General features: G+C 51.6%; 1 protein-coding gene across 1 annotated transcript in view; it reads left to right on the top strand.

Moving 5' to 3' along the window:
* LOC144264733 (neuronal acetylcholine receptor subunit alpha-7-like) overlaps positions 1-16,709 on the top strand; it is a 121,202-nt gene that overhangs the window by 89,748 nt on the left and 14,745 nt on the right. Inside the window, exon 9 of the mRNA XM_077816523.1 lies at positions 8,945-9,054. Coding sequence (XP_077672649.1) covers positions 8,945-9,054 — 110 coding nt within the window. The remainder of the gene's footprint in view (positions 1-8,944; positions 9,055-16,709) is intronic.

The raw sequence follows: 16,709 nt of genomic DNA, 5'->3' as shown, positions 1-16,709 counted from the left end.
GCACACACAGAGCTAGCTTTGATCGCACTTTGCTCTAATAGCAAGGGCAGTGAAGCTGTGGCAGCTTGGGCTAGCAGACCACGGATGGGGCTGTACAGCCAGCTAGACTGGGTATGCCTACAAGTGTGGCCGTCACACCCTGGATTGCCGTGGAGTGCTGGTGTTATGCAGGAGGTCAGACAGCTGATCACAGGAGTCCCTGCTGGCCTATGCATCCCAATGACTTCTTCCCCTCACATCATGTCAGCCCAAACCAGAACCTAACCCTGAACATTCAGATTGTTAGGTCCCCAAAATCCCACTGAAATTTGATGGGTACCTAATTCCTTAGGGTTCCTTTGCATCCCAGTCTAAAACCATTTTAAAGTCATTTCCTGTGAGGCTTAGTAACCTTACAGTGCCCCTTTAAATGTGCAATATTCCCCAACGTGCATAGTATTTCAGGGCAGTGACGGTTCTTGTGACATGTCTATTATGTTTCTAATTCACTGGGCATGCTGGGGCCTGTTCTGCCTACAGTGTACAGAGGGTTGGTACCCAGGGTACTGCAGCCAGGCCTGTCCGGAGAGTGGGGAAGTGGTAGCATTCTATCCCGAGAGCAGTGAAGAGACAAGGCCTGCGATCAGAGAGGTGCATTGCAGCTAGTCCTGTCCTCCCAGCAACCAGTCTTGATGTGAACACACGGAGAGCTGGAAAATCCACTACTTTGCTGGGTAGTTCCTTTCAGTGGTTAATCCTGTCTGTTCCCCTCACAATGAGTAAAATCTCCTTTAGTTCTTTGCTCTGTAATAGAGAGGGTTTTCTATTCCCCTAGCTGTCAAGATTATTCTATTAGCCTATCTGCATAATTCATTTTGTCCTGGGATGCTGGGACTGCCTCACAGAACTATACCGTAGTTTTAACGGAGACCTTGGAGGCTCCTTATCAGCGCTGTGCTCTTCTCTGAGGCTATGGGAAGTTGCGTTAGGAGAGTATGAGACATAACGCCTCCGAGACATTATTAAAATCTTGACTATTGCTCCAAGCTCCTGCTCGGGAGAGGGGCTGTGTGTGTGTGCGGTGGGGGAAAACAGGATTTCTGACTTCAGCACACGCTTTCGCATCCCTCTTTGGGACCTTTAGCTATAATGCTCCGTGGCTTTTTGGCACCACTGGACACAGACCTAGACTCCCACGTTCCTTGTCTTTTTTACACTGCTAGGCCTGCTTTATCTGTCCCTTAGCAAGGATTTAAGTACCAGATATTGCTGGTGTGGAGGCTAGTCTTTGTTACAGTTAACAGTCCATGGCATGATCCTGTTGTGCCTTCTACCCCCTCAGCTCAGCCCGTATATGGAAGCACACAGGGGCAGAACTGACTCAAGAGCTTACACTCGACAGACAGGATGTGGTTTGATCCCTGTTTTACACATGAGGGACTGAGGCCCAAAGAGATGAAGGCTGGTGTTTGAAGGAGTTGGGCATCTTCCTTGCCTTAAACTTCATAGAAGTTGAATACTTCTCTTCTTTAGGTACCTTGTCCAGGGTCCCGTAGCTGGCCTGTGGCAAATCAAGAACTGAATCAGGTGCTCATGAATCCCTGCCCAGTTCTTTGTCCCAAAGACATCCTGTAGTTGTAGAGCCTAGCTGCCCCTTTCCATTGAAGGTGTTCCCACCACTGAGAAATGTCAGTCTCTTCATTCTGTTTCACGTTTCCAGCCAGATAGACACGGTCACAGCACTTAGTTAATCCCTGATGTCCTCCAAGGAAGAGGTTTAGATATCGCCACTCATTTCATTTGGAATTATGATGCAACTGCCTTTAACCATGAGTCCATTAGACTTGCTTAATTGCACCCGCAAAGTTGTCTCTTGTCACTTCTTTAGTGTCCTTAGATACATGGGCCATCCACCCCTAATATCACTTGGAACTTCAGGAAGTTCGGTATCTGTCAAGGTTGCTTTCTGTAGCTTTTCTGACACTTGTCTGCATGTGTCCACAGCATCTGCATGCCCTTTTACATAATTTTCAAGCTCATGGGTACGTGAGTGCAATGCTGCCACCGGGGCCAGCTCCAGGCACCAGCGTTCCAAACATGTGCCTGGGGTGGCAGGTAGAAAGGGGCAGCAGTTTCTCCGGCCACAGCGGCAATTTGGCGGCAGCCTCTCTGTTCTGCCTGCCACAGCGACAAATCGGCAGCAACTTCTCCCCTTTGCCGGCCACGGCGGCAGTTTTTTTCACTGCTTGGGATGGCAAAAACTGTAGAGCCGGCCCTGGCTGCCACAATGACAGAGTGTTTGCTACTACCAGATTTTTCTCAGGAATGTATTTAGTAATTGGGTTAAATCACATTAACCTTAGCAATAGATATTGGCATCTTAGGGTACTTCTACAGTACAAAATTATTTCAAAATTATTCTATTTGAATTTTCGGAAGCTATTTTATACATTCGGTCTTCTGTGTCCCCACTAAAGTGTGTGAATTCGGAGGATTGCATCCACAGTACCAAGGCTAGCATCGAATGTTGGAGCGGTGCACTGTGGGTAGCTATCCCACAGTTCCCGCAGTCTCCGCCACCCATTGGAATTCTGGGTTAAGCTCCCAGTACATGATGGGGAAAAAACATTCTCGCGGGTGTTTCTGGGTATGTGTCGTCAGAAAGCTATGGCAGACAATCGTTTCACACCTTTTTGGCGTGCAGACACCATACTGCTTTCAGCAGACGGTGGACCGCTGCTCTCCTGCTACTATGAATCCACCTCTCCAACTCAGCTGTGCTCGGCCATCGTGAGCCGAGCAGCACAGCTTCGGTCACCAACTCTGCTCTCCCGCTATTGCTGCGCTACCGAGCTTCTCCATGTTGTCTGTCCTGGGCTCCCACCTCCATGAAAGCTACAGAAGACAACCCTTTTCAGCCTTTGTTCAGCTACCGTGAACCGAACAGCACATTGCTCTCCTACATTTCGCGCCCTTTTTCCAGGATTACCCATGCAGGCACCATAGCCATGGAGCCCGATCAGATCTCCGCTGCAGTTTTGACCATTGTAAATACCTCGTGCATTATCCAGCAGTATTTGCAGTACCTGCAAAACCGGGCGAGGAATCGACGACAGCGCCATTACTATACTGATGATGACATGGACACAAACAGCATGGCATGTGGCAATTGGGAGATCATGGTGCTGTTGGGCCAGGTTCATGCCGTGGAAAGCCGATTCTGGGCCCGGGAAACAAGCACAGACTGGTGGGACTGCATAGTGTTGCAGGTATGGGATGATTCCCAGTGGCTGAGAAACTTTCGTATGCGTAGGGCCACTTTCATGGAACTTTTTGACTTGCTATCCCCTGCCCTGAAGTGCAAAGACACCAAAATGAGAGCAGCCCTCACAGTTGAGAAGTGATTGGCCATAGCCCTGTGGAAGCTTGCAATGCCCGACAGCTACCGGTCAGTTGGGAATCAGTTTGGAGTGGGGAAATCTACTGTGGGGGCTGCTGTGCTGCAAGTAGCCAACACAATCATTGACCAGCTGCTATCAAGAGTAGTGACTTTGGGAAATGTGCAGACCATTGTGGATGGCTTTAATGTGCTGGGGTTCCCTAACTGCCGCAGGGCGATAGATGGAACGTATATCCCTATCTTGGCCCCGGAACACTGGGGCGGCCAGTGCATAAACCGCAAGGGGTACTTTTCCATGGTGCTGCAAGCACTGGTGGATCACAAGGGATGTTTCACCGACATCAACGTGGGATGGCCAGGAAAGGTGCATGACACTCATCTTCAGGAACTCTGGTCTGTTTGAACAGCTGCAGGAAGGAACTTACTTCCCAGACCAGAAAATTACTGTTGGGGATGTTGAAATGCCTATAGTTATCCTTGGGGACCCAGCCTACCCCTTAATGCCCTGGCTCATGAAGCCGTACACAGGCACCCTGGACAGTAGTAAGGAGCAGTTCAACTATAGGCTGAGCAAGTGCAGAATGGTGGTAGAATGTGTGTTTGGAGATTTGAAAGCGCGCTGGCGCAGTTTACTGACTCGGTTAGATCTCAGCACAAGCAATATTCCAATTGCAATTGCTGCTTGTTGCGTGCTCCACAATATCTGTGAGAGTAATATCTGTGAGGTTTATGGCAGGATGGGAGGTTGAGGCAACTCGCCTGGCAGCCAGTTTCACACAGCCAGACAACAGGGTGATTAGAAGAGTGCAGCAGGGTGCGCTGCACATCAGAGAAGCTTTGAAAGCCAGGTTCATGACTGGCCGGGGTATGGTATGAGAGTTGTGTTTGTTTCTCTTAAAGTTACCCACACCCTATATATATATGAAAGGAAATAAAGTCACAATTGTTTAAAAACTGTTCTTTATTATTTGTTGCATAAAACATTGAGAGAAATCAGAACCTAGATGGAGGAGGGGGGTATTGGGTTGGGGCGTGGAGGAGGAGGGAAGGACAAATCCAGAAACCAAATAAAAATTTAGGATATGCCAGCTTTCTGCTGCTTGTGCAATCCTCTGGGGTTGACTGTGTAGGTCCCCATAGCCTTCCCCCTCCCCGTGTTCTTGGGCATCTGGATGAGGACGATATGGAACTTGGGGAGGAGGGAGGGCGGTTATACAGGGGCTGCAGCGGCAGTCTGTGGTCTTGCTGTCTTTCCCGCATTAGATCCACCATACAGTGGAGCATGTCAGTTTGCTCCCCCATGAGCTTGACCATAGCATCCTGCCTGCTCTCATTGTGTGCATCCCTCCTCTCTTTGTGTTCATTTAACGCTTTACGGGACTCCGCAATTGTTTGCCTCCACACATTCAGCTGGGCCCTATCAGTGCAGGAGGACTGTATGAGCTTGGCGAACATGTCGTCCCGAGTTCGTTTTTTCCGCCTTCTAATCTGGACCGGCCTCTGGGACAGAGTAGATAGGGCCCGCGTTGAAACATTTGCACCTGCTTCGGGAAGAGAAAAAGGGAGGGTAGTATTTTAAAAGATACATTTTAGAGAACAAAGGGGGCACTGTTTCTCAGTGAAACAGGCAATTCATAGTACTCAGCACATGTTGTTTCTGTACAAGGTCTCATTTTGCCTCTTATACTGAAGTGCCTGACACTTTGGTGTGAGTAAGCCATCACACGTGGCCGGGCAACAGAATTCAGCTTGCAGGCAGCCTGTGGGCTCTCTGGGATGATCGCTTCACACAACACCCTCTCTCCCACACACATACTGCAGGGCTCCAATGAGGCTCGGAGCAGTGATGAGCCCTTTAAACTAAATGTGAACCGCCCAGCGCAGCTGGGTTTCCCCCCAACCCCCACCGCGTGGCTCCGATCAAGCTCTCACTCACCAGAAGTGCCTTCTCCAGGGTCATGGTCCGGGAGCATGCTTTGAGAGAAGGGGGAGACTATTGGCTCCAGCATTAAGAATAGTTCTTGGCTGGGGGGAAAAACAGATTCCCCACTTGCTGCCTGTGCATTGTCCTCCTCCTCCTCTTTGTCCTCCAAAAACTCATCCTCCTCGCTCCATGCTACTCCCCCCTTGCAGGTGTCCATGGACAGTGGTGGGGTAGTGGTGTCATCACCCCCCATAATTGCATGCAGCTCATGATAGAAACGGCATGTATGGGGCTGTGACCCAGAGCACCTGTTCACCTCCCTTGCTTTTTAGTACGCTTGCCTGAGCTCCTTGATTTTTGTACGACACTGTTCTGTGTCCTTGGAGTTGCCTCTTTCCGTCATGGCCCTGGAGACTTCAGCGTACGTATTTGCGTTCCTTTTTTTGGAACGTAGTTCTGCCATAACAGATTCGTCTTCCCAACATGCAATGAGATCCAGTACCTCCCGTTCGGACCATGCTGGAGCTTGTCTGTGAATCCGGGACTGCGTGGTCGCCTGTGATGGTGGACTGTGCTGATGGTCACCTGTGCTGATGGTGACCAAACAGGAAATTCAAAAGTTCCCAGGGCTTTTACTGCCTACCTGGCTAGTGCATTGGAGTTCAAAGTGTTGTCCAGAGCAGTCACAAAGGGAGCATTCTGAGATAGCTCCCGGAAGTCAATATCGTCAAATTGTGTCCACAGTACCTGTAACCCGGAACTGTGATCTCGATTTTAGCGCTACTCCACTTGCCACGGTGGAGTACAGAAATCAGAATAAGGAGCCCTTTAAATTGAAAAAACTGGTTTGGTCGTGTGGACAGAACCAGTTTTATTTCGAGATAACTCAGCTAATTCCGAAATAACCGCGTACTGTAGACCAGGCCTTAGTGGTACTTGATCCAGGTCTTCTCAAATTGCTTTGGCTTTCTCAGGGCTAGGATGGATTCCATCTCTGTTTATTGTCTGCCCTAAAACTTGATTTGGGATAGGCGGAAAATGCATTTTCCCTTGGCTAGCCGCAGCGTTGTCTCTTAAGGTTAGTTGTACTGGATCTCCTTTCAAAAGTCCAATATCACAAAATATTCCATCGAGTTTTTCCACCTTTAATAAGGCCTCCATTACTGTTGTATCTGAATGCCACACAGTCTTTAATATATTTTTATCCTAACAACATACCTTTCAGGTGGGACCAGGGCTCAATTTCCCACAGGGGTCTATGGTGGAGCAAAGAATTGAACCAGAGTCTCTAGTCCTACTCTGATGCCCTAACTACTGCATCATCCTTCCTCTCTTGTCACCTTGCTTCTTTGTTATAGGTTTCCTGTCTGGCTAGTGTGTTGGTTATGGAGAGACACCAGAGACCTCCTTTAATCGGTGGGCACGGGGGCTTGATTTTAAGGTGAAAGCTGCACAGAAATGATCATGGTGTGCTGCAGGGTTGGCCTGCAGTTTCTGCTTTCAGCACTATGCTCGACATGACAGAATGAGTCATACTTCCTCCACTACTAAAGGCTGTCAAATCAGGCATCCCTATTGGCTGTTATCTTGCATTGGCAATGACTACACTGCTGAGAATAGGGTTACCATATTTGAACACTCAAAAAAGAGGACACTCCATAGGGCAGGGGGAATTTGCTCGCACCCCCTGGGCCCGCCCCAACTCCACCTCTTCCCCACCCCCATTCCAACCCCTTTCCCAAAGTCCCCGCCCCAACTCCGCCCCCTCCCTGCCCCATTGGACCCCTTCCCCAAATCCCCGCCCCGGCTCCGCCTCCTCTCCTTAGCGCGCTGCGTTCCTTCTCTTCCCCACTCCCTCCCAGCCGTGCGAAACAGCTGTTTCATGGCGCAAGCACTGAGAGCTAGGGGGAAAAAGCGGGCACTCTCTAGAGTAATCAACATTCACTTTCTTTCTTGAATGATTAATTCTTCTTTGGGGAAAAATAATAATGACAAAATCCCGGACATTTTTAGATATTTAAAAATTCCTCGTGGATGGTGATTTAAGAACCAAAAAGCCAGACATGTCCAGGAAAATACGGACGTACGGTAACCCTACTGAGAAGGCTGTTGGTCTGTGTCCCTTTGATCATATACAAAGACAAAAGCTATGCATTCAGAGTGCAGCATGAGTAGGCTGCGCACATCTCCTTTTATCAGTCAACTAATCTGCTATATGCACAATCATATTGCTCACTTTCCAGCCCAGTGTATGAAACACCATTAACTCTCCGAAGTCCTGACTGGCACAAGTTTCACCCATCCATAAACTCCCCAGCTCCCATCTATCATGGGATAGTGCATAGGATATCAAAGCATTCATACATTGCTGAGCTGGTTTGCAATACCCTGACACAGACAGCAGTGGACAGAGAGCCTCAAAGCTGAAGTTCCTCCAGGTACTTTGCTGGAGTCAGGTACTTCGCTTATTTTAGGGCTTGACTGTGACCTGCTTAATGACCAGTGTAGAGGAATGAGTGGGCATAAGATGCCTCATTATTATTCCCCTGCATAGACTTCCTGTACCTCAGGGCTGCCACCCCCCATCCTGCACAGCTGGGCAGAACCTTGGCTCCTCCCCCAAAGCATTGGGCAATGCTGCTGTGGGGGAAAGGGAGCTCGCTGTTGCCAGTGGGGAGAGGGCTGGGGACAGTGCTCCTCTCTGGCCCCAGCCCTGGAGCAGCCTGCCTGCACCCTAAACTTCTCATCCCCCGCCCTACCCCACCCTAGAGCCCACACCCCCTGCCAGATCCCTCACCTCTCCCCCGAACCCCAACCCTCTGCCCCAGCCCTGAGTCCCCTCCTGCACTCTGAATCCTTCATCCCTGGCTGCACCCCACCCCACATCCCTCACCCCCGCACCTCAACCCTCTACCCTAGCCCTGAGCCCCTCCCACACCCCTCAGCTAGAGCCCTCACCCTCCCGCACCCCAACACTCTGCCCTAGCCCAGAGCCCCTCTCACACCCCAAACCCCTCAACCCTAGCCCCAGCCCAGAGCCCTCACATTTTTACATTATTTTTAAAAATATATATCGGCTTACAAGGCAGGACCCGTTCTGGGCACCACCAAAAATTATACAAACATGCCGCCCCTGCGCACATGTGGTGGCATGGCAGGGACAGGGAGATGGAGAGCTGGCACAGATTAGCTCCTCCACAGACCAAGATGGGGACCTAAGGACCAGACGACATCTCAGTCACAACCTGGCCCCTGCTCCTGGAGCAGTGCGACTACATGCTGCCTCGTTTCAGGGCTTGTTGCAAATCTAGCCCTTAATATAGTTTTCTTATGCAAAGACATACTGTATTTGATAGAATTCTAGAAACGTATAGCCCTTGTCCTTTGCGTAAGTGCCATTACAATTTAATTAGACAGGGGCTGCAGGAACGCCTGCATTCACAGGGCCCCTTTTTCTGATGATGAATCGCTAACAGGGCCCATGCCTGGCATTTCTTTGCAGGGGCTCAACAGTGTTTTTCAGCCTGGAGGGAAGCTCACTCTCTCACACGGGGGCGGCACAGGATCACAATCAGGACTGCAGATTTCACCCTGTCATTTCTAATCAAACCCACCTCTCCTTTGTTATTTTTTAATTGCAGCTCAATATTTCGCTAGCATCATGGTCATTGTTGGTCTCTCGGTGGTGGTAACGGTCCTGGTTCTTCAGTTTCATCATCACGATCCACAAGCGGGAAAAATGCCCCACTGGGTAAGTGGCTTCAACATGGACATATGCAGTAACAGGAAATAAATGATTCTTCTTGATATTGAACTGATGGGACCACAACTTGTTGTAATCAGCTAAATAATTGTGATTGAACAAAACAGGTGTGATATCACCATGCTGGCCGCGTCACGTAGAAAAAACCCCCACACACCCAGAATCTGGGTGACCATTCAAAAGGCACCCTGGTTATTAGGCTTTCCACTGGAGTTTGTGCCATTTACTGTTCCGATAACATGGGAAAGTCAAACAGCCTGGCAAACCAAAGCTGCTCTTCTTAATGGTGCCCACTTTGCTATTGCCAGCCCCAAGGACCCCTACTGCTCTCTGACCCACTGGCACAGAAAAGCTTTACGGTTTTCAAAGCACAAAACACAAACAAGTCTCAGCCACCACGGATCCTTTTGTTGTTGTGTTTACGCTCCAGGAGCCCCATTTCAGTCAGCACAGAGCAAGTGGCAGCACAGAGGTTCCGAATCTGAACCTGGATCTGCCTCCCGAATTTTCCCGTTGGTTCCTGGCACTGTATGAACTGGGCCAGCTTACCAACTGGAACCCCCATTGCTCTCTTATTCGGACATGGCAGTTGGGGTAAGCCCAGCTAGACCATGATCACATCTCTCTCAGCCCACCCCCACTCACTCAATAGGGTGAGTGAGCAGAGGAGACCAGAACCAGAACAGCTGTTACAACCAGAACAGCCACTTCCATTGACACCATCTAAGTACATTCAGGACACTTCTAGACTCACCTGCTGGGAGATCTGTCCTGGGCCAACCCAAAGCCTCAGGTTCAACTCAGCCAGTCTTCATCGGGAGAGCTTCTTTTGTAGCTGGGAGGCTAAATCCCGGTCTGAGCTGCGGAGGCAGGCCCCATGTTGTGCGGAACATGAGAGCTGCCCTGGCACAGCTGAGGAACGCTCTCCCTGCCCCAGCTTGGGATTGAGGGTAGTCCTGACACAACACGCTGGAGAGATGAGCTCATCAGCATTGTGACATCTCTGGTGATGCCTCTCTGCACTGAATGGATGCGGAAGCCTGAGCTACCTCTTCCCCACCAGCAGGTCAGGGCTGGTGATTGTATGGCTGGTGCCCTGGGCTTGTTCTGTGGCTATATGAAGGATTTCAGCCTGCAGGCATGTCACAGTCTTAAGACCAGACCCTTGCAACCTCCTCCTAGCATTGGCCAAGATGGCCATCCATCAGTCTAGGAGGGGGAGCTTGACGGGTCGGGGGAAGTCTGTGACTGCAGGTGGTCGTTTCCTTTTACTGCTACACTCATGCATATGGGCAGAGTTCCCCTGGGCGGTGGCCACTGACTTCTCTGAAGAGCAGGGGGCGTTGTCCTCGGTTCTGTGTTCAGTGGTCCCCTCTAGACCTCTCATTTTGGTCCTGTGACCTGCACCCCAATTCCTGTTTGTATCTCCCTGGTAGTAATAGTCCTGGTGCTGTGGCCCTCCCTCTTCTGAGGGGGCCGTGTTTCCTCACTTTGCTGGGCTCTGCCCACCAGTTCCAGCTAATCAGACAGGCTGGGGCCTTTCAGGAGCAATATACGCTCTTCAGATGTTCAAGTAAAAACCCCAAAACCAAAACAAAACACAGTTTTTCTCTCACTGTTTCTCATGGGGAGACTTTATAGGGTGCAGCAGCCTCTGACACTTAGTTCATTGTCTCTGACAAGATAGAAAAATGTCACACAACCCATCAATGTCACCTGGCGTTAGAGACGAAACACACAACAGATTTGGGTGGCGGGAGGGGGAAACTGCCCAGTATCCAATTTCACATCCCATTTCATCTGCTCTAAAAATACTCCAGGGTGTTGATGCAAGTTTAAAGCAAACAGTGGAAAATCCAGTAGCTGGGCATGCTAGTAATGATTTCTTAGTGCAACTTTCATGACATTTAAAATAATTGTTTTACCTTCCAGACAGCACAGCCAATGAATTCTGAATGATCATCATCATCCAGTTACAATGCTCTAAGAGAGCGTTAAAGAGAACCATCCCACCCATGAATCCATGTGCCAAGAGCAGTTGCACCATGGCCCTAGCAGCCCAGGTGTGACTCCTGCATATTCTGCCTTAATAAGAACTTTGGTTGGCTGCCTTGTGGAATGTGCTTACCAGTCTCTGGACCCTCCTGACCTTCCAGGGGTTCTAATCACTCATCAGTCCCATCAAGACACCCTCTGATCATTCTGCTAAGTGTGAGATGAAGCTACCCAGCAAAGCTACAGCAGTTTCAGCCACAGAGGAGCCAGAGTGGAGACCCTATTTTGGTCAGCTAAATTTCCTGTGTTGGCATGGTTGGCACACTGTGAAGCTTTAATAATTTAGCAGGCCTTATCGTAAGCCTTAACTAGTGGTGCATGAAACCAGCCCCTCAACTGAGGCATTATCTTTGTGGGGACCAGGCAACTCATGGAGAACTCTTCCCTCAGTGGAAGTGATCAGACGTGGCTTCTGGTCACTCAGCTTTGGGAGCCCCGCACCCAGAGTGCAGAGAGGGAATATTTGGAGGCTGCAGGACATCACAGAATGAGGTTCTCCTTCCAGCAGATTGCTGTGTTGGAATCTCCTATCCCTGCATCGGCCTTGGAGCAACAAAGCCCCAGCCAGAGCTGATCAGAACTCTCAGCATCATGAACGTTCTGGGTACATCGGAGCTGGGACCCACCCGCTCTGCTGCAGAGCTTCCAGTACACACAGGGCTGACCTTGCACCAGTATCTCAGGGCAAACTGCATTTAGGCTTGTTCTAGCAGCACTGACACTTCCACTGCTCACACCAGTGCTGGCTGTGATGAGGGCTCTACCTAGTTACAGGAAGGTCAACTAATCCCGAGGGAAGGGAAGGGCCGGGCCGGTGCAAAGGGCATGAAGGAGAAGCAACCCAGGGAGAGAGGCGGACAAGGGGAGAGAAGGAGGGCAGGAAGGCTGCCGCCAAAGGGTCCCTGGGTCGGGACCCAGAGTAGAGGGCGGGCCTGGGTCCCCCCCACTTCCCCCTTTCACATACACCCAGCCATTGGACGTGGCAATAGTGGACTGCACCAGAGCCCTGGCAAAAGGGGTTAGACTTTGGGGTGTGGTTGGCCGCTGGGACTGGGCGAAGTGAAAGACTGCTGATAAACACCCCCCTCCCCCCGTAAGGGGGTCAACGAGGACTAGGGGGCACTGCCGGAGGGCAGTGTCTTGAAGAGGACGCCGCAAGAAAGGAGCAACGTGGGTCCAGGCGCCAAGAGAGGGCGAGAGACGGACAGGACACCACCAGTGGAGGGCGCTCCACACTGGTCTGAGCTAATTCCCTGACGAGTCAGCAGGTGGCGCTGCGGTGATGAGTCCCAACCCCGTCACAAGTGGTGGAGAATGTGGGCAATGACCAGGGCCTGCTAGAAGGACCCACATGTACAAGACGGAGACGGATAAGCTCCCAAAATGGCTGCTGGAGAACCAGCAGCAACAGCAGACGCAGCTGTTACAGCAACTGGCGGCACAGTAGCAACTGCAGGGAGCAAAGCAACAAGAATCCCGGCAACAGCTGGTTCGGGAGTTAGCCGCCCAGCAGCGAGCGAGTCAAGATCGACTCTTTCAACAGGTGGTGACCTTGTTGAAAACGGCAGCCAGTCCTCCCCCAACCCAGCTGGAGGAGGGCCAGGGGAGGGCTGCGGGGGGACTACCGGTGCGGCTGATGAAGATGGGGCCAGGGGACGACCCCAAAGCCTTCTTAGTTATTTTTGAGTGGGTAGCTACGGCCAGTCAGTAGCCCCTCGAGCATTGGGCCACTATTCTCGCCCCGTATTTAACGGGATCCACGCTGGCTGCTTACCTCAATCTGGACCCACAGGAGGTGCTGCAATATGAGAAGGTTAAGGCTGCCATCCTAGACCAGATGGGCATCAGTCCGGAGACGTATCGACAGAGGTTGCGTCAAGAGAAATATCCGCCCGGGGCCAGACCACGGGCCGTTGCCCAGAAGGTCCGTGACCTCTGTTGGAGGTGGCTAGAGCCTGACTGCCATACTAGTTGCCAGGTGGCCGAGGCTGTGGCACTGGAACAGTTCCTCTGGATCCTTCCCGCCGGGGGGAAGGAGTCGGTGCAGCGACACCAGCCAAAGACCCTCGCAGAGGCTACGTCCCTCGTCGAAGACTTCATGGCAGCAGAGCCAGAAGAGCGAGCTGGTCTTAAGACCGGGACTTCAGGAGGGGGAGTCTGACCCCCAGAGGGAGTGGTGCATATGACCGGTGGGGGAGGTCCCTGTTTGCCCATCCAGCAGTCGGGGTCTCCAACAAACCCCAAGCCCCAGGGCCCCTCGGCGGCGTGCCTGTGCCGAGACCAAGAGGACCCGTCTGGGGAGTCAAGCCTACTGCAAGGCACCCTACCCTCAGAGGGGAATCACAATAGATGCTACCAGTGCGGACAAAGGGGGCATTTCAGGAGAGAGTGCCCCTACATGGAGTGTAATTATGGACAGGTCCTGATGGCGGACCGACAAGCCCGGAAGGACGGGCTGGCGAAGATGGTGATCCCGGTGCGAGTGGAGGGAACCCCAACCTTCGCATTGGTTGACTCAGGGTGCAGCCAGACTGTCATTCACACGGGACTGGTAGAGGACTCCCTTCCCGCTGGGGCCCCGATACAGTTACAATGTATACATGGGGACGTGAAGGCTTATCCCACCGTCTGGGTACAACTGGAGGTAACCCAATGAGAGGCACATTGCTTAGTGGGGGTGGCCCCTAGATTAGCATACCCCATGGTCTTGGGTTGCAACTGGCCTGGTTTTGCCGGTCTTATGCGGGGTTGGAGCGGACAGCCCGTGAAGAGGAAGAGAGCCTGCTATGGGAGGCATGGTTTGTTGGGCCAACCTGGGGCACAAGACCCCTTGGAAAGGACACCGAGAGGGCCCGAAGTAACTGAAGGGAGCCAAACCCCGACCGATGGTCCGACAGGAGAAGGGACGAGGTGGCTGGAGGTTGATGGAGATTTCCTGGAGGAACAGAGAGGGGACTCCAGCCTTAGTCGAGCCTGGGAGCAAGCGGTCAGCTGGGACGGGAAGACCCATCCTCAGCAATATCGGCCCCAAGGCCCCCATTTTGAAATCTATAACGACTTACTTTATCAAGTGGTCCAGGAGCCAGAGACACGAGCTGAGGTGTGCCAATTGTTGGTCCACCGAAGTTTCCGATGAGCACTGCTCCACCTGGCCCACGCGGTCCCCTGGGCAGGACATTTGGGGCGAGAAAAGACTTTCCTATGACTTGAGAACGTTTTTTTCTAGCCAGGCATACACCAAGAGGTCCGGGATTACTGTGCCTCTTGCCCAGAGTGCCAGAAGGCCGGCCCAAAGGGGGTACCCAGAGCCCCCCGGTGCTTCTACCAGTGATTGGCACCCCTTTTGAACCGATAGGCCTTGACCTGGTGGGGCCCCTGGAGAAAAGTAGCTTGGGACATAGATACATCCTGGTCGTAGTAGACTATGCAACTAGGTATCCAGAGGCAGTACCCTTACGAACAACTACGGCCCCCGTCATCGCCAATGAGCTATTACAGATATTTTCCCGGGTGGGCTTGCCACGAGAGATACTGACAGACCAGGGGACTAATGTAACCTCCAAGCTGATGGCAGAGCTCTGCAGACCCCTGAACATCCGGGCCCTTAAGACCTCTGTCTACCATCCCCAGATGGACAGATTGGTAGAACACTTTAATGCGACCCTGAAGGCAATTCTGCAGAAATTCATGGGGGACGACCCCCATTAGTGGGACAAGTACTTGCCAGCACTCCTCTTTGCCATACGTGAGGTGCCACAAGCTTCCACAGGGTTCTCCCTATTCGAGCTCCTCTACGGGAGACAACCCCGGGGGATTTTGGACCTCTTGAAAGAAACCTGGGAGGAACAAGAGACCCAGGTCAAAAGTTCGGTCCAGCATATCCTCCATTTGAGGGAATGGCTTCGGGAACTAGGCACCTGAGCCAGGGAGAACCTGTTACAAGCACAACACAACCAGCAGATCCAGTACAATCGAGGGATGAAGATGAGGAACTTCGAACCGGGGGACCGAGTTCTGCTGTTGCTGCCATCCTCTGAGTCTAAATTATTAGCCAAGTGGCAGGGACCATTCAAGGTGGTTCGGTGGGTGGGGCCCATTGATTACGAGATCCGGACGTCCGGATGATGAAGGGACACCCAAATATACCATGTGAACCTGCTGAAGGCGTGGAAGATCCGAGAGGGTTTTATGATTGCCCCATACCCCCCAGAGCCCAAGCTTGGGCCCTTATCCAGTGAGTACAAGGAGCCGGGCAGGGTAGACACTGGCCAGGAGCTCAACCCTACACAACGAGAACAGATACGGCAGGTGGTAGCCGCATTCCCCATGGTACTGTCCGCTCAACCAGGGAAGACAATGGTGATCAGCCACCATATCGCACTATCCCTGGCCAAAAGGTGAGAGAGAACCACCGCCCGCTCCCTAAGAAAATGTGGGAGACTGTGCGGAGGGAGTTGGAATCGATGTTAACCCTGGGAGTGGTGGAAGAATCGAGAAGTGACTGGAGAAGTCCCGTAGTGCTGATCCCCAAGCCAGACGGCTCAGTAAGATTTTGCATAGACTTTTGCAAAGTGAATGCCATCTCTCACTTTGACGCCTACCCCATGCCATGGGTGGATGAGTTACTGGAAAGACTAGGACAGGCAGAATTTATCTCCACCCTGGATTTAACCAAGGGGTATTGGCAGATCCCCTGACACCTACCTCACGAGCAAAGACAGTCTTTCCTACGCCATTGGGCCTTTTCCAGTTTACAGTGATGCCCTTCGGGTTGCATGGTGCTGCGACTACATTCCAGTGACTCATAAACCAGGTACTGAGCCCCCACAGTTTGTATGCCGCAGCATACATTGATCATAGAATCATAGAATATTAGGGTTGGAAGGGACCTCAGGAGGTCATCTAGTCCAACCCCCTGCTCAAAGCAGGAACCAACACCAATTAAATCATCCCAGCCAGGGCTTTGTCAAGCCTGACCTTAAAAATATCTAAGGAAGGAGATTCCACCTCCTCCCTAGGTAACGCATTCCAGTGTTTCACCACCCTCCTAGTGAAAAAGTTTTTCCTAATATCCAACCTAAACCTCCCGCACTGCAACTTGAGACCATTACTCCTTGTTCTGTCATCTGCTACCACTGAGAACAGTCTAGATCCATGCTCTTTGGAACCCCCTTTCAGATAGTTGAAAGCAGCTATCAAATCCCCTCTCATTCTTCTCTTCCGCAGATTAAACAATCCCAGTTACCTCAGCCTCTCCTCATAAGTCAATTGCTCCAGTCCCCTAATCATTTTTGTTGCCCTCCGCTGGACTCTTTCCAATTTTTCCACATCCTTCTCGTAGTGTGGGGCCCAAAACTGGACACAGTACTCCAGATGAGGCCTCACCAATGTCGAATAGAGGGGAACGATCACATCCCTCGATCTGCTGGCAATGCCCCTACATATACATCCCAAAATGCCATTGGCCTTCTTGGCAACAAGGGCACACTGTTGACTCATATCCAGCTTCTCGTCCACTGTAACCCCTAGGTCCTTTTCTGCAGAACTGCTGCCTAGCCATTCGGTCGCTAGTCTGTAGCGGTGCATGG

Source organism: Eretmochelys imbricata, chromosome 5 (assembly GCF_965152235.1).
Source record: "Eretmochelys imbricata isolate rEreImb1 chromosome 5, rEreImb1.hap1, whole genome shotgun sequence".
Lineage (NCBI taxonomy): Eukaryota > Metazoa > Chordata > Testudines > Cheloniidae > Eretmochelys > Eretmochelys imbricata.
Note: the sequence above shows the minus strand (reverse complement) of the source record. Positions and strands in the feature narration are given on the sequence as shown.